This window comes from Neovison vison, chromosome 4, assembly GCF_020171115.1.
Source record: "Neovison vison isolate M4711 chromosome 4, ASM_NN_V1, whole genome shotgun sequence".
NCBI lineage: Eukaryota > Metazoa > Chordata > Mammalia > Carnivora > Mustelidae > Neogale > Neogale vison.
The window spans coordinates 42,001,619-42,019,778 of NC_058094.1; the positions used below are offsets into that span (position 1 = coordinate 42,001,619).

Genomic DNA, 18,160 nt, shown 5'->3' on the forward strand with positions numbered 1-18,160 from the left:
ATATCAGGTAATGAAGATTTACCCATGATTTCTTCTAAGAGTTTAATGGTTTTTGCTCTTGTATTTAAGTCCTCAACCCATTCTGAGGTGGGTTTGTTTGTTTATTTTTGTTTTGGTATATAGGATGAAGTAAGGGTCTAACTTCATTTTTTTGCATGTAGATACCCAATTATCTCAGCATCATTTATTTATTTTTTTTAAAAGATTTTATTATTTATTTGACAGCGAGAGATCACAAGTAGGCAGAGAGGCAGGCAGAGAGAGAGGAAGGGAAGCAGGCTCCCTGCTGAGCAGAGAGCCCGATGCGGGACTCGATCCCAGGACCCTGAGATCATGACCTGAGCCAGAGGCAGCAGCTTAACCACTGAGCCACCCAGGCACCCCCCCCCGCATCATTTATTGAAGAGATTATTCTTTTCCTGTAGAATGGCCTTGGCACCCTTGAAATATATATTAACTATGTACATAAGGTTTATTTCTGGTCCCTAATTCTATTCCATTGGTGTGTATGTTTATCCTTATGCCATTACTACAGTTCTGATTGCTCTAATTTCATAGTAAGTTTTGAATTAGTAATTTGGAGGATTCATGTGTCCTCTAAATGTGTTCTTTTTCAAGATTGTTTTTGTTATGTGGGGTCCCTTGAAATTCAGTATGAATTGGAGGATCAGATTTTCCATTTCTGAAAAAAAGACCATCAAAATTTTGATATGGGTTGCATTGAACTTGTAGATCACTTTAGGTAACACTGTCATCTTAACATCTTCTGTCATCTTCTGATCCATGAACACGGAATGTCTTTCCATTTATTTGCTTTCTTTAATTTTCTTTAAAGCAATATTTTATAGTTTTCAGTGTGTAAGACTTTCATCATCTTGGTTAAATTTATTCTTTAAGTATTTTGTTCTTTTGGATGCTATTGTAACTGTATGTAGGGTTTTGTTTTTGTTTTGAGAGAGAATGTGAATGAGCAGGGCAGGCTAGGGGCGGGGAAAGAGAGAGAGAGAGAATCTTTTTTTTTTTTTTTTAATTTATCAGAGAGAGAGAGGGGGAGAGAGCGAGCACAGGCAGACAGAATGGCAGGCAGAGGCAGAGGGAGAAGCAGGCTCCCCGCCGAGCAAGGAGTCCGATGTGGGACTCGATCCCAGGACATGACCTGAGCTGAAGGCAGCTGCTTAACCAACTGAGCCACCCAGGCGTCCTGAGAGAGAGAAAATCTTAAGCAGGATCCATGCCCAGTGCAAAGCCCAGATACAGCGCTGGATCTCACAACCTGATCATGACCTGAACTGAACTCAAGAGTCAGATGCTTAACCGACTGAGACACCCAGACGCCTCATGTAACTGTATGTAGGTTTTTGGAAGCCATATCAAGGGAGTCATATTCAAAGTAGACGAAACCATGTAAGCCATAGGGCACAGTGTTGTGAAATGCCTATGTATTAAGGGAACCGTATCTAGCGGGGAATGGCTGGGAATGGCTGGGAATGCCACATCAAATGGTATGGCAGGAACAAGATGGGAAAGTGAGGAAGGAGAAGTGAATCTGGGGCCCTACACACTATGTGAGGTTATAGACAACCAATTAGGAATTCTAGGCTCTCCTAGAAGTCTGGTTAATACTTTATCTCTTTAATACGTCTGACTGTCCTCTCAATCATAGTGGATGATCTCACTGAGATAATAGAAAACCATCAAAAAGGAACTTCCTTGTTTCTACATACTAAATCGTTACTCCTATTTGCATGTATACCCATGGACTCCATCTTGCCCCTGGTCAACAGACAGCAAGCATTTTTTTGAGCAAAGGTCATTTTTTACTTGGCTACAAGGTACCCTGCCCCCTATATCTACTCAATATTTTGCTGCCTCAGATATCCCCTTTCTCTTTATCATCACTGTTTCTCTCTCCATTGCTTCATTCCACCAGTCTATATGCTCTGTTATTTCCCATTTAAAAACACTTTTTCCTTACCCCAGCACCCCCCTCTCACAAACACCTCATTTCTCTGTTCTATATAACAAAATTTCTGGAAAGAATTGTTTGTTCAAATTTTCTTTACTTCTCATCTTTCAAAATTTGCTAATAGGTAATACATGTACATGGAGATAGATTACCTCTATTTCTATACTTTAGCCATCAAGTTCCCCCTCCCTGGAGGCAACAACTATTACCAGTTTCTTATATAATTCTTCCAGAGATAATCTTAAAATTAAAATACACATGTAGTATATATGTACAACACACAAAAAAAGGGCCCCTAATGTAAACTATGGACTTCAGCTAATAATAATGTACCAATACTCGTTCAACTGTAATAAATGTACTACAGTAAAGCAAGTTATTAATAATTAGGGAATCTTTGAACAGTGGGAAAGGGGAATATATGGCAACTCCGGTATTAGCTGCTCAATTTCCTGTAAAATTAAAACAACCCTAAGTCTGTAAAACAACCTATAGTCTATTAATGGGGTGACTGGGTGTCTCAGTCTGTTAAGCTTCCAAGTTTTTTGATTTTGGCTCAGGTCATAATCTTGGGGTTGTGAGATTGAGTCCCACCTTGGGCTCCAGCTTCGCTGGGTGTGGAGTCTTCTTCAGAGTCTTTCTCTCCTTCTGTCCCCTGCTCCCCCAAAATAAATCTTAAAAAATGAAAAAAGAATGCTGAGGATAATAAATATGAAAGCAAGAACTAGTTTTTTGAGAAAGCGAATAGTAAAAGATATGAACCATTAGCTAATGAAGGAAACGTGCTGAGGAAGGGACGGATGAAGATTTGTTTTTAAAAATTTTTAAAAAATAATTTACTATTAAATATTTCAGGCATACCAAAAGGCTCAAACAATAACGTGAGGCATGCCTGTGAAACCATCACCAACCTAAAGAATGAAACATAATCAAACAGCATTTGAAGGCCCTGTACACGTCTTGATTTCATCTCACTCGTTTCCCACTATCTTTAAATTTTAGTGTTTATCATTCCAACGCATTTTGTATTTTTATAATTTATATACATTCCCACCCAAAGTTGTATTATTTTGCATGTTTTGAACTATATAAATGGTATTTTACACTACATATTCTTCAACCTGTTTGCTTAGCCGTTTTCCCCATGTTTATCCATATTATCCATGTTGGTAGACATGGAGTACATTCTTTTCTACCTGCTATATTCTATTACATCGCGTACATATACCACAATTTATTTATTCTTGTTAACGTCAATGAACAGATTTTTTGCAACTATTAAGTTTTATCATTAGCATTATTGTATGCGCAGGCATTTCTTGCGGTCCATATGGGAGACTTACCCTAAAAGCGGGGTAGGCACATGTAATTTTACTAAATAATTCTTAATCGCTCTCCCAAGCACTTGTGTCGGTTTAGACTACAAAATAATTCCGTTGCTTTTCACTCTATATTTCTGTGTTCATGGCATTTCACGTTATACGAATTCTCCAATTTTATTTCAATTAGTTCTCACAATAAGTCAGTGGATTAGGCATTATTATTCCCATTTGCAGATGAGAAAACAAAAAGAAAATCTCTCCGTTTTGAGACAACAGTTTCTTTTCTTTCTTAAAAAAAAAAAAAAAAATCTAACTTCAGCCTCGCGTATTGAACCTTCTTCCTGTCCGCTCTGGAAAGGCTGCTGCCTTGGAAAGTAGATTGCACTCGGCCCGCTGTCCAGAGTTGGCGGCGTTCCCCACCTCTCCTCCACCCTCGCCAAGACTGCACGGTACCTCCCCGCCCCAAGGCCGTCGTGGCTCTGAAACGCGGTAGAACAGGGTTTGGACCACTGGCGACGCCGTAGTCCCCTCCTTTATTCTCCCCGTCTCCGCTCTGTGCTCCGAGGGCGCCCTCCGCCGCGCTGGAGAAGGCGGGGACGGAGACCCCCAGCAGCACCGCTCTTCCGGATAGGCCCAGGCTTGCGGCGCCAGAGCTCCGGACACCGGAAGTGCTGCGGTCTCTCCCTCTCCTGAGCCGCTGTTGCCGAGGTTGGAGCGCTGCCCCGGAAGTCCTCCCCCTGTCCCCCGCCCGCGGCAAACATGGCGGTAGACTCGGCGATGGAGCTGCTATTTTTAGATACTTTTAAACACCCTAGCGCTGAGGTAAGGCTTCGCGACTTGATTCCGATCCTGCTTCTCGACTTGAGGACCCTTACAAAAGGTCATTAGGCGTGCCTCGACTTTTCCTCCTGCCGATTGCCGCTTTAACTCCTCACATGCCAGCCCCCTCCCCCCAGCTTGGGTGTGGGCAACCACGTCGGAGGGAGGGCGGCGGTAGCCCCCCGGTTTCCCTGCTCTCCGTTAGTTCCCCTTGTCTGTGGTCGAGTCGGCCGCTCAGTTTGCCTTGCTCCTTTGTTGTGCTGTTGTTCCTGTCAGCTTTGGGCGTTGAGAAGGGTCATGGTTCTTAGGTTTACCTCAGGTGCTGTTTGGGAGGGGTCTCGGACAGCCTGAGTTTGACAGTACAGGTGACAGAACAGGTCACGCAGGCTTTGTGGTTCCTAAATCCCTTCTCCTAGGTCTCCTTCCGTGCTGGAGTTGTGTTGCCCAGATGTGACACTCACTCGGTTTAGGATTGCGGCGTTCTCCAGTGGGCCCTGAAACTTTAAGACTTAGCGCTGGGAAAGATTTCACACAGTAAGGCACGGATTACTTACATGGAACGTCCTTTGCGTGGAGAGAACTTGCGAAGAGAGAACTGAGAGAATTGTAGTCAAACTGTACAGCATAGTTGCGTTGTCGTTTGTGACGGCGACGGTGGGGGGGGGTCTTGTGGAGTAATCGTTCTGTGATAACTTGAGCTCCCTTGAACGTATGACTGTTCCTGTGATTATGGAATTGAATATAGCTGGTTAACAAAGGTTCCCGAAAGCTGACAACAATGAACATTAACGAAGTCCACAGAGAGACTAAAACCACCCAGAACTCACTTTCCTCTTTCAGTGTAAACTGAGTGAACTCTTCTTTCCTCGGAGAGAATGATGATAGCGAGTAGTGGCTGTGTCTTCATGCTTTGTTTGGCAAAATAAAAAGTTGACAACTTTGGTCTTCTGATTGTTTCAGCAAATGGTTTATAGGTGTGTAAAAATCAAGACTTCGGAAACTTACAAACAGCGAATGCATTTGTGGTCTCATTTCTTGTGGTTCAGTTAGTTGTGCTCAATGACCGTACATGTCTGACTGTACTTCCAGCTAGGCTTTAGAAAACTCTTGGAGTTAGTAGTTGGATCAGAACAGACCTGTCATATGTACAATAAAAGAGAAGTATTAAAAATGAAAGAAGCATATGATAAGTTAGTGGCATTCTTGTTTGGGAAAATCAGCATTCATTCACTTATAAAATTAAGAATCTAGTGTTTCTTCATTCATTCTTAGACAAACATTGAGAATCAGGAGAGGGTAGGACCAGTGTGGGCAGTGTTTGAGGGAGGCTTAGTAGAGATCCCATTTGAACTGAGTCTTGAAGGAAGGTTAAAGGTATGTGGGGGATATGGAACATTGAATTCTTTGTTCCCAGGGAGTTTATAACTAAGTATTGCAGTTTAGGTCCACAAAATTATGATGCAAGTTAGGATCCGTTAAGTACATAAAGAAGCAGTGGGAATTCCTTGGTTTTTATCATCTTTCTCTCCCTCTCTCTTTCATTTTAAAAGTAAGCTAGCTGTACACCCAATGTGAGGCTGAGATCAAGAGTTGCATTCTCTACCGGCTGAGCCAGCCAGGCGCCCTATTCCAAAGTGCCGATTTGTGTCTGACATATTAGGACCTGAGTCAATATTTCTTTAGCTTCCTTAGGTGCTACCAATAAAGGCTATGTGATTTCAGGGGAGGGAGAAATCACTCTTGATTTGAGATTATCAGGTAAGACTCCATCAAGGCTGTGAACTTGGTCCTTGATGGAAGAGGAAATGTTCCATTGTAGATAAGAAAGCAGGGCATTTATTCTTCTGGAGTAGTCGGCCCTCTTTAGAGAATGCCAAAAGTCCTAGTATGAAGTGATAGCTGAAGGGCAGTTTGAAGCCAGATCATGGCATTCCTTGAATGCTCAGCAAAAGAGTATGGACTTTATTTTGTAGGAAATAGGTAGTTTTTGAGCAGGCAAATTAATTGACTAGTAAATACATGAAATTGATGAATTGATCATTAATACCTAAAATGTTTCAGAAAAATTAGAGTAGCAGGTAGGCAGTTATCATTGCCAGCATTTATTGAATGTTTATTTTGTTCAAGACGCAGTGCTTTGGTAATTTAGTTATATTTTCTCTAGTTACCTTTCAACAATTTTGAGAGATTCTTATCCTCTATTTATAGATAAGAAGACTTCATGTGAGAGGTTAGGTGACTGTCCTAAAGTGGTGTAGCTGGATTAAGGCATTTCAGTGCATATTTCTTGGCTCTAAAGCAGTGCCATACTGTGTCTCAGTGGGACTAAGTAGGAGGGGATAGACCCAAGATAAATTTTGAATATAGAATTGACAGCATGGCAACTGATTGTGTGAGGGATAAAGAGTAGCTAAAAATGATAGAGTCTTAGTTATAGAGACTAGAGAACTGGTGGGATCATTGCTAGAAATAGAAATGTCTGGAATTGGGTGTGGTGGGGACAAGATAATTTTAGTTTTTGGTGTGTTTAGTAGTATACCAGAGAGCTTTGCTCAATAGGAAGCTGGGAATCTGTTTTAACAATTTACTTACGAAAAATACTTTTGAAGGTGAGCTAAGCTCCGGGAGTGGCAATACAAAGAAGAAAATAAAAAACTCCCCAAATCCATTGCCCTTGCTTCCAAAGGAGTTTGTAATCTGGCGAAAAAGATACTTATTTACTTTCCCAAGAGGAACACTGAAACAGGTTTGGTAGTTCTAAATGAATGACAAATTGTGTTTGTGGTTTTTATGTCACTTTAAAAAAATTAAATAGCTTATTTTAGTAAATTTTAAATTCATTCTAGAAAAATGAGGAAGTACAGAAAAGCAAAGGCTTTCATAATCCCACCTTTCTTAGTCCGAGCTATGATTAACAGCTTTTTAAATTTTTTTCCAGGTCTTCTAGTAGATACATATATACTTAAATGTATACACCATCACCCACATTAACATACCCATACTGTATTACTGTTCTTTTCTCACCTAACAATGTGTCATGCATCTTTATAGATCAAGAGTTATGCTTATATAACATTTTAAAAGTATACTTTATTTTAAAACATTATCTTTTTATTATGACAAGGTAACACATGTATGAGGCACAGATTCAAAAGGTACAAAAGGTTATACAGTAAAAAGTATGTCTTTTTCTCATTATTGTCCTCTAGCAATTCTGTTTCTTTCCCTAGATATTCTATATAATACCACTTTTTGTGTATTATACCACAAAAAGTGGTATTATATAGAATATCTAGGGAAAGAAACAGAATTGCTAGAGGACAATAATGAGAAAAAGACATACTTTTTAGCTGCATAATATTTCTTCAAGACTGTTATTTATATATTCTCATACATTTAGGTTTCTAACTTTTTACAGTGATGTCTTTATTTTTTATTTCTTTTTTTTTTTTTTTTTTTTGTAAGTAGGCTGTATGCCCAGTGTGGAGCCCAGTGTGGGGCTGAACTCATGATCCTGAGATCAAGACCTGAGCTGAGGTCAAGAGTTGTACACTTCACTGACTGAGCCACCCCAGGCACTCCAGTGCATCATTAATTATTACTTTCTAGAGTGGAATTGCTGGATTAAAATAATAGTCTTACAGGAGTGATTGATGCTAGAAAATCCCACTTTCTTTTATTTATTTTTTTTAGAGAGGGAACAGGTGGGTGGTGGAGGGCAGAGGGAAAAGGGTAAAGAGAGTGTTTATTTATTTATTTATTTATTTTGAGACAGAGAGGGAGGGAGAGACTCTCAAGCAGGCTCCAAAGTCAGTGCAGAGTCTGACATGACTCTGAGTTTATGACCTGAGCTGATACCAAGAGTCAGACACTTAACACACTGAGCCACCAAGTCACCCCAGTCCTACTTTTAGAGTTTCTTTAAGAAACCACTTTGGAACTCATCTGAATAAAAGTGATAATGGAAGTGATAGGATTGGATAAGATAGCCTTAGCTTACCTTTAAGGAGAGTGTAAAAAGAAAATAGGAAGTATTTTTAGGGATAGAAAAGTGAGGAGGGGGATACAGCTATACTGTGACACAGGAACTCTTTCTGAAGGTAAATGTGGTTCAGAGTCCTGGAATTTGACTGATTTATTCTTTTTTTTTTTTTTTTTTAAAGATTTTATTTATTTATTTGAGAGAGACAGTGAGAGAGAGCATGAGCGAGGAGAAGGTCAGAGAGCGAAGCAGACTCCCCATGGAGCTGGGAGCCTGATGTGGGACTCGATCCCGGGACTCCAGGATCACGCCCTGAGCCGAAGGCAGTCGTCCAACCAACTGCGCCACCCAGGCGTCCCTTGACTGATTTATTCTTAACAATTTCTATTACCTCCATAATTGTAAATCTCTCATGATTTCCCATTGCCAACCTGTGTTCTTAGGTTTATGTACTCCTCTAGATATCTTTTTAAAAAAATTTTATTTTATTTTTTTAAGATTTTATTTGTCAGAGAGAGAAAGAGAGAGCATAAAGAGGGGGAGTGGCTGGCAGAGGGGAAGCACGTCCCCACTGAGCAAGGAGCCTGATGTGGGACTCAATCCCAGGACCCTGGGATCCTGACCAGAGCTGAAGGCAAATGCTTAATTGACTGAGCCACCCAGGTGTTCTGATCTTTTTTTCAAAGATTTTATTTATTTGAGACAGAGTGTGCACAGGAGCAGGGGGAGAGGCAATTAGGGACAAACGGACTCCCTACTGAGTGGGGAGCCTGCTGCGGGGCTTGACATGGCTCCCAGTCCCAGAACCCTGAGATCATGACCTGAGCTGAAGTCAGACACTTAACCGACTAAACCGCACAGGCATCCTGTATGCCTCAAGATAACCTTAAGCCCTTACTTCATTGTAATATTTTTTGACTTTCTGAAAATACAATTCAATCAGCTTTTATTAAGCGCTTATTAAAAGTCATGCATTAGGGATGCCTAGGTGGCTAATGGGTTAAACCTCTGCCTTCGGCTCAAGTCATGATAACAGGGTCCTGGGATCAAGCCCCACATCAGGCTCTCTGCTCAGCTCTCTGCCTACTTGTGATCTCTGTCTGTCAAATAAAATTTTTTTAAAAGTTATGCATTAAATGAATATGCTAGGCACTATGAGTGTAACAGTAAACTGAGACTTCATTTTTGTCTTCTTGAAATACCACTCTATTGGGAGAGAGAAAAGAAGCAATTACAACTTAGTTTGATAGGAGGCTTTTGAGTCAAAAGGAGAGGCACCTTTTTAGATTTGCTTAGGCACAGCTTTCAAGAGAAAGTTGCTCTCTAAAAGGAGATGGGACAGAGGAGTGTGGGAGCAGAGATATTAGCAAGAGTGAGGCATGAAGGTGAGAAAGAGCATGGTATGTTGGAGCTATAAATTTGGAGTGATAAGAAGGGACTGTACTTTGTGTGTGTGTATACATATATACATATGTGTTTATATATATACATACATATGTGTATATATATTTTAAAGATTTTTTAAAATTTATTTGAGAGCGAGAGAAAGAGAGCATGAGAGGGGAAGTCAGAGGGAGAAGCAGACTCCCCATGGAACTGGGAGCCCGTTGTGGGACTCAATCTGTGCGTCTGGGATCATGATGTGATCCGAAGGCAGTTGCCCAACCAACTGAGCCACCCAGGCACCCCTGTACTTGTATATTAGACAAGGAATTTGGCTTGGGGACATTAAAGAACAGGGGAGTGATAAATTCACCTTCTAGAAGGACCATACTGCAAGAGGAGAATGGGTTGGAAGGGGGCAAGAAAGAAGCACAAAACTGGTTAGGATCCTATTGCTGTAATCAAGATTAATGTAAATAGTGTCTAGAACTTGAGAAGTGACAAAAGTAATGGAGAGAAATACACAGATTTAAAAAAAAAAAGATTTCATTTATTTGAGAGAGGATGAGTGGAGGAGGAGGTGCCTGCTGCTCCCCCCACCCCCACCTTGGCTTGTGCTCTCTCTCTTTGTCAGATAAATAAAATCTTTTTTTAAAAAATTTATTTATTTGACAGACAGAGATCACAAGTAGGCAGACAGGCAGGCAGAGAGAGAGGAGGCAGGCTCCCCGCTGAACAGAGAGCCTGATGCGGGGCTCAATCCCAGAACCCTGGGATCACGACCTGAGCTGAAGGCGGAGGCTTTAACCCACTGAGCCACCCAGGTGCCCCTAAAATATATATATATTTTTAAAGATTTTATTTATTTATTTGACAGAAAGAGAGAGAGAGATCACAAGGAGGCAGAGAGTTAGGCGGGGGGGTGGGGGATGGAAGGGGAAGCAGGCTCCCTGCTGAGCAGAGAGCATGATGCGGGGCTCCATCCCTGGATCCTGAGACCACGACCTGAGCCGAAGGCAGAGACTTAACCCACTGAGCCACCCAGGTGCCCCTAAATAAATAACTTCAAAAAAATTTATTTCTTGTAATTTTATTGATTGTTTTAGCTACTCTGCCCCCTCTTCTCTTTCCCCTCCATTTTGCCCTTTTAACATGGTGAACTTTACTTACAGTTTCTTAAACCTTCCAAGTTCTTGTTTGTATTCCTTACCTGCATGCATCTCCCCTTGCTTGGAAAGTTGTTCCCTCCTTTTCCACTCATTCTTTTTCTCCTTTAAGACTTACTTAGCTCAGGTGCTGCTTCTTTTGAGAAATCTTTCCTGATACTTTTCTTTGCCTCCCCACACATTTTTGCCCACAACTTGAGTTAGGTAAGTATCCCTTTGACTTTGCACAGTATCCTGTGTGAGTCTGTATCATAGCAATAATATGTCTGCCACAATAGATGATCTTTTCCTTAATGGCTCAAATTATGTCTTGGTGTCCTTGAGACCTGGTATTCCTTGGAACATTGTAGACATACATTTATTTATGTGTTTATGTATTTATGTATTTATTTGACAGGGAGAGATCACAAGTGGGCAAAGAGGCAGGCAGAGAGAGAGAGAAGGAAGCAGGCTCCCAGCTGAGCAGAGAGCCAGATGCAGGACTGGATCCTAGGACCCTGAGATCATGACTGGAGCTGACAGCAGAGGTCTAACCCACTGAGCCACCCAGGCACCCCAATAATAGACATTTAATAAATGTTTAGAAATAAATACTGAATAAAAGGAGTAGCAAATTATGCAGAAACTCTTCTACTTAAAAACAAAATAGATTTTGAAAAGCTGTTCATAAAACCTGAAGTTTGTTTGTTTTTTTTTTTTTTTTAGGTCCACAGCAATTACACCTTAACTAGTGATACCTTTAATTAATCAGTATAATCAGTATAGGGTAGGGTAGAGGAGGATACAATTAATGAAATTTGTTCTAAGTTTCCTTTGTATGTATATATTTTTTAAAGATTTTATTTATTTGTCAGAGAGAGAATGTGAGCGAGAGAGTGCTCAAGCAGGGGGAGCAGCAGGCTGAGGGAAAAGCAGGCTTTCTGCTGAGCAAAGAGTCTGATGTGGCACTAGATCCCAGGACCCTGAGATCATTACTGGAGCGCGGAAGGCAACGGTTTAACCAACTGAGCCACTCAGGCGCCCCTTCTTTGTACATATTAATGAGAATTTATAACATGTAAGCAAAGGAGCTTCTATATTGTACCGTTTATAAGTAGAGAAGTTTCTTCCAGGGGTGCTTGGGTGTCTCAGTTGATTAAGCATCCAACTCAGATCGATCCCTTGGCATAGCTCTGCGCTCAGCATGGAGTCTGAGATTCTCCCTCTCCTCTGCTCCTTCCCTCACATGTGGACACGCCTCTCTCTCTCAAGCAAATAAAATCTTTAAAAGAAAATAGAAGAAGCTGCTTATAGGAAGGAATCATAGCACCAAAGGTTGAGACAAAATGCCCATTTTTTTTTTAATGCCCATTTCTTTTATGTAAATCTATTGTAGTATCTGTGGAATATCTACAGTATACTTGTAATAATTAGGATACAAGTTCAGCTGCTGTCACAAATGTCAAAATAACAGTGGATTTGATAAAATGGGATTTTCTCTCAAGCTAGTTGTAAGTATTCTAGGGCTAATGTGAGAGCTCCACAGGTTCCTTCTATACTGTTCCTCTGCCATCCTTAGAGTATTGCCTGTATTGTTTAAGGTAGCTTTTCCATACCATCAGTGTTCTAGAAAGGCAGCAGAATTTTAGAACAAGAGGTAGGAGTTTTTGAAGTCTGAACCTTCCCTTTAAGGACATGATTCAGAATTGCCTGTATCATTTCCATTTCTGTCCCATCAGTCAGAATTTGTTTATTTGTTTCTCCATTTTCCATTTATCAGAATTTAGTGATCACAAATTCACAATGACTTCTGGAGTCTGTGAAATCCAGTCTTTAGTTAACTTGTGCCCAGTTTGGGCTTCTTTAGTAGAAGAGGGAAATGGGTATTGGAAGACAGCAGTCAGCTTCATTTTGCATTCATCCTGTTTGTTTTACATCTTTGAGAGTGTTTAAATACATTGAAGATTTCTATGCTTATGTATTTAATTATGATCTCTGAGTTTAAAAATGCAAGATTGGGAAGTCATCTTCTTTCACATTTTAGGGAAAACTAACTTGGATAGTCTTTTGGTCTGTTGATATGCATGATATTCTGTGCAGCTTTAAGAGAGACTTAGGATTCAGTCTTGCTGGTTACAAATAACATGAACCATTTTTCTCATGAATTTTGATCTCTAAGTAATCATAGTCAGCTGAACTGCTAGGAAAAGTTGATGTAAGTCCAAAATCAGCATGACAAATTCCTTTTTAAATTATTGGTCACAGGGGCACTTGGGTGGCTCAATGGTTTAAGCCTCTGCCTTTGGCTCAGGTCATGATCTCAGCGTCCTGGGATCAAGCCCCACTTGGGCTCTCTGCTCGGCGGGAAGCCTGCTTCCCCCCCCCCCCCCCCCCCCCCGGTCTGCCTCTCTGCCTACTTGTGATCTCTCTCTGTAAAATAAATTTAAAAAAAAATCTTAAAAAAGAAAAAAATTAAAAAAATTATTGTTTACAAAAGCTATCTTTGTCTGATACTGTGTCAAATAATACATAGAAATAAATGTATGCTAAATACAATTTATGCTCTCCATTTCTTTATTGTGATAAACAGTTTGTGGATTCTTTTTCAAATTTCAGGAAGGGTTTAGCTCAGCTATTAAGTGCCTAAATTACTCCCTTTGATCTCTTGATATTAGGGGTATGTAAGTTTAAATTAAGCTAACTTAAGCATATATTCACAGTCTTTTCTCTATAATTCAGAAATTGAAAAGTGGCAGAAAAATCTACCCTGAATTCATTTGGCCATGGAATCAGATTTGAACTGACGTAATATTTATAGTCTATAGTGTGAATGTTTATACATGCAGTTAAAGAAATATTAATGCTTTGATTATAAGGTGCTACCCCAGAAGCAGCAGGTGTTAAGTACTGTGCCATATTTGTATTATATTACATTTCTAAAAACCCAGTAAGTCAGGATTGTGAAAGGCATCTTTCACAGTGAGGGATTATGGATCTGTATTGGCCCAAGCAGAACATCAGCAGAGAGGCAGATATGCTGCAGAAAATGTTAATACACACATGGAGGGATTTAACTATGTAAATTTTATCATCAGCTATTTTCAAAACAGTGATTTCTACAATATCATAAATAATGTAATAACACTGTTTTAATGATATGAAGCTTAAGAATATTTGTGACATTCTGAAAGAAACAAATTGAACACGAATAAATTTTGAATAGACAAAAGTGTTTTGCTTACAGTATGTCCTTCTCCTTCCCTTTTTTTTTTAAAAGCAAAGTTCTCATATAGATGTAGTTCGTTTTCCATGTGTGGTTTATATCAATGAAGTCCGAGTCATACCCCCAGGAGTAAGAGCCCATAGCAGCCTGCCAGATAATAGAGCATACGGGTAAGTCAACTTTCTTTTTAAAAGTGTTTGTGACTAAAGATTGTCTTAGACATACTCTTAAATATAAAAATTTAAGGTAATCTTTTGGAAGTAAGAAAAAACCCAAAAAACTCTAAAACCTTATTCAGTTACAGTTATATTATGTTGCATTGTAATTGACTATAGGCTTTCTGTATAATCCATGTATCATAAGTTTGAAAAGAGCAATTTTTTTGGTCTAAGTACTAGTGAAATTTTTTTCTTCATTTATTTTTTATCTTCATTTGTTTTTTAATTGGTAAAATAAGTTTATATTTTCTAAAATATTCTAGGGTGACACAATCTGGTAGATGAAGGTTTTTTTTTTAAGATGAATTATTTTTAACTTGTTTTTTTTCCTTGAAGATAAATAAGAATTAGTCTGAATATTTAGAAATATATCTTTTATATTATTTTATAATATCAGTTTTCATGACTTAATGGTGATCTTCTTAGCCTGATACATGTGCCTTTCTATAAATTTTAGATTCACGTTATCCTTTAGTTGTAATTAGCAAGTAGTCGTTTGATGCTTTCTCTTTCTTAAGCTCTGTGGGAATAAGCAAAATGTAAGGCGTGGTCCCTGATGTGTTGTTGATAACTAACAGCTGACCTAAAACAGGAATTTGATCTTTGTTGTAACATGAATAATCATTATCATATATTAACTACATGAATTGGAAGTATAAGCCAAAATTTTGGTTGTGGAAGCCTGAATATATATAATACATTTCTTTATGTGAGTTTTTAGCTTATAGTCTCAATACCACATTTCATTATGTGCATGCTGTGATAGCTTTGTTTTTGCTAACTTGTAAGAGTTAAACCAGCTACTTAGTAGTCAGTGTTATGGTTTTAAGGGCTCATTTCTTCATAGTTATGAAATGTAGTTGGCCTTTTATAGAAATAGATACAGAATCTACAGAGGTTTTCAGGTCATTCAAAAATAAACAAACACAAAACAGTAAGAATATTTAATGTTTATAATAAGAAATCATCGTTTACTTTAATATCTTTTTTCCATGGTTAAGGAAATTAAAACTTACTTTTTCCTATAATTCCTGTGTTTCCCTTTAAAGGAGATGTGTATAGAATGGGAAAGATGGGAGAATGACAGTGTATCTAACAGTCTTCTCTGTACTGCCTCTGGTCAAGGAAGTTCTGTTAGTTATCTATTGCTACATAACAGATTACAGCAAAATTAGCAGCATAAAACAGTAAGCATTTATTATTTCACACTACTTCTGAGGGTCCGGAAACCAGAAGTGGATTAGTTGGCTCAGGTTCTGTGATGATGTTTTATAGTCAAGATATAGCCCGGGCTGCAGTCTCAGAAGATTTGACTGAGGCTGGAGAATTTGCTTAAAAGCTCACTCGTGGCTATTGTCAAGAGACATCATTTCCTTGTCAGGAGATTTTCTCCTTGGGGCTGCTCATGTCACAACGTGGATTCTTCCAGAGCCAGTGATCCTAGAGAGAGTGAGCATGTTTCTAACTTAGTATCAGAAATGGCATACTGTCATTTTTACCATATTCTGTTGATTATATATTCTGCTGGTACAGTGTGGGAGGGAACTACACAAAGGTGTGAATACCAGAAATGAGGGGTCTTTGGGGGCTGTCTTGGACACTGACTGGCACAGCAGGCAAAATGGATCTCTGTCACTGGCTCCAGTTGGTAAGAGTATTGTTACATATTCCATCCTCTTACCTCTCTTCTGTTTCTGAGCTGGGGGTGAATGGCAGCTCATGTTTTAATAATTCCAGATGTGAAATTATCAGGAACAACTTTATACATGATTAATGTGTTATAGAACAATAAAATGAAGTACTAATAGAGTTATGCAAATGTAAGATGTTAGGAAGTAATGTTAGAGATCAGGTGATATTTGGGCAGTATACTTTAAAGTAGTCTTTTTTTTACTGTAAAACTTAGAGGGGCGCCTGGGTGGCTCAGTGGTTAAAGCCTCTGCCTTCGGCTCAGGTCATGATCCCAGCGTCCTGGGATCGGAGCCTCACGTCGGGCTCTCTGCTTAGCAGGGAGCCTGCTTCCTCCTCTCTCTCTCTCTGCCTGCCTCTCTGCCTACTTGTGATCTGTCAGTCAAATAAATAAATAAATCATTAATTTAAAAAAAACCCAACAACTCAGAAATGTGTGGGTAAAATTAAAATCCCTTTAATTCTTCCATCCTGAGAAAAGCATTACATTTGATGCATTGTGTTAGTTAATGTATATGTGTGTGTTTGTTTATTTTGTTGTTATTTTTTGTAAATGTGGTATCTTACATGAGGTTAGGTTTTGGAGTCAATAAATTATTTATTTATTTATTTTTCCAATTTATTTTTAGAAAAACAGTATTCATTATTGGAGTCAATAAATTTTAAGATGAAAGTCTAGTGCAGTCAAATTACCATTGACTGTTTTATTTTATTTTTGTTTTTAAAAAAGATTTTTATTTATTTATTTGTTAGAGGGAGAGAGAGCGCAAGCACATGCACAGAAGCAGGGAGAGAGGCAGGCAGAGGGAGAAGCAAGCTCCTTGATGTGGAGCTCAATCCCAAGATCCTAGGATCATGTCCTGAGCCAAAGGCAGACAATTAACTGACTGAGCCACCCAGGTGTCCCACCATTGATTCTTTAAATCACCTTTTAGTCACTAGCACCTGAGTCTTTGGGGCTTCAGAAGTAAAGAATTTGCATTCGAGCCTGTTTTCCTGTCCTTGAGGTATTGAAGGCCAGGGTCTAGTTTGAAGAAGGATATGATGGAAAGGCTAGAGATGTTGAACACATATATGGTTGAATTTGGGTAAGGTAAAATTGTGCTACTCTGACCCAACTGTACATTATTTTGTGTATTTCTTTATTTTACTTAACAATTACATCAGGACTACTTCACATCATTAAATATTATTTGAAAATATGGTTTCTAATGATTGCATAATCTAATGAATGACTGTACAGTAGTCCCCCCTTATCCACCATTTCACTTTCCGGGTTTCAGTTACCTGCGGTCAACCGCAGTCCAGAAGCAGATGATCCTCCTTCTGACACATGTCGGAAGGTCAGTAGTAGACTAATGCTAAGTCACAATGCCAATGTCACTCATCTCACTTCATCTTATCACATAGACATTTTGTCATCTCATATCATTAGAAGAGTGAGTTTAGTACGATAAGATACTTCAAAAGAGACCACAGTCATGTAACTTATTACAGTATATTATTGTAATTGTTCTATTTTATTATTAGTTGTTAATCTGTTACTGTGCCTAATTATACATTGTGTATATATATATTATATATATATATATATATATGAAAAAACATAGTATATATAGGGTTCAGTACTATCCATGGTTTCAGGCATCCCATGGGTCTTGGAACATATTCCCAGTGGATAATGGGGTACTACTGTAATGTATTTGGCTAGTTTCCTTTGTGGGGATCATTAGGTATTTTTTACTTTTCAGATTACAAGTAAGAGTGTTATGAGCATCCTCTTGAAAAAAATCTTTGTATAACAGTTTCCATAGAAACACTTCCTAGAAAAAGTATTTCTGGATCAGATGGTGTGAACGTTTTCTCATTCTCCTGAATTTTATTGCCATATTGCCTTTCAGAATGATTGCACCTGTTTTTACTTCTATCAGTGCATGAGGGAACCTGTTTGATATACTCTGGGCACTATACTTTTTACCATTTGGATTTCTTGTAAATAAACAACAAAGTATGTGGAATTTAAAAATTAAGGTTTTCAGTTCAGTCTAAGGAATTTCAGCCAAGGGTGGAATATATCTTAAGTAAGATTTCATTCTAACACAAATTAAATAGGGTTTACTCTTAACTATATAAATCTACAAAAGAATAAAAAAATTATGTAAATTGTTGCTATACAAATAGGAATTTATGCTTTAAATCACAGTTTAGGGCTCTGATGCTAAAATTATGTGGGTTAAGTTGAAATCAAATTGTAATTATATAACTTGAAGTTAGTTAACTCCTGATTCTTTTAGCTAATGGAAGGGAGTCATGCTATAAAGAATTATAAAATTAGATGTGACAATTAATTAGCATTTACCTTTATAATACATTAAAATTAAAAATATTTACATGTATTAGAATGGTCCAAGTA

General features: G+C 38.7%; 1 protein-coding gene across 1 annotated transcript in view; it reads left to right on the forward strand.

Moving 5' to 3' along the window:
- The first annotated feature begins 3,868 nt into the window (after nt 1-3,868).
- The window catches only part of VIRMA (vir like m6A methyltransferase associated), a 58,093-nt gene continuing 43,801 nt past the window's right edge, over nt 3,869-18,160 (forward strand). Inside the window, exons 1-2 of the mRNA XM_044245289.1 lie at nt 3,869-4,110; nt 13,895-14,010. Of these exons, the coding sequence (XP_044101224.1) occupies nt 4,048-4,110; nt 13,895-14,010 (179 nt within the window). The 5' untranslated portion in view covers nt 3,869-4,047. The remainder of the gene's footprint in view (nt 4,111-13,894; nt 14,011-18,160) is intronic.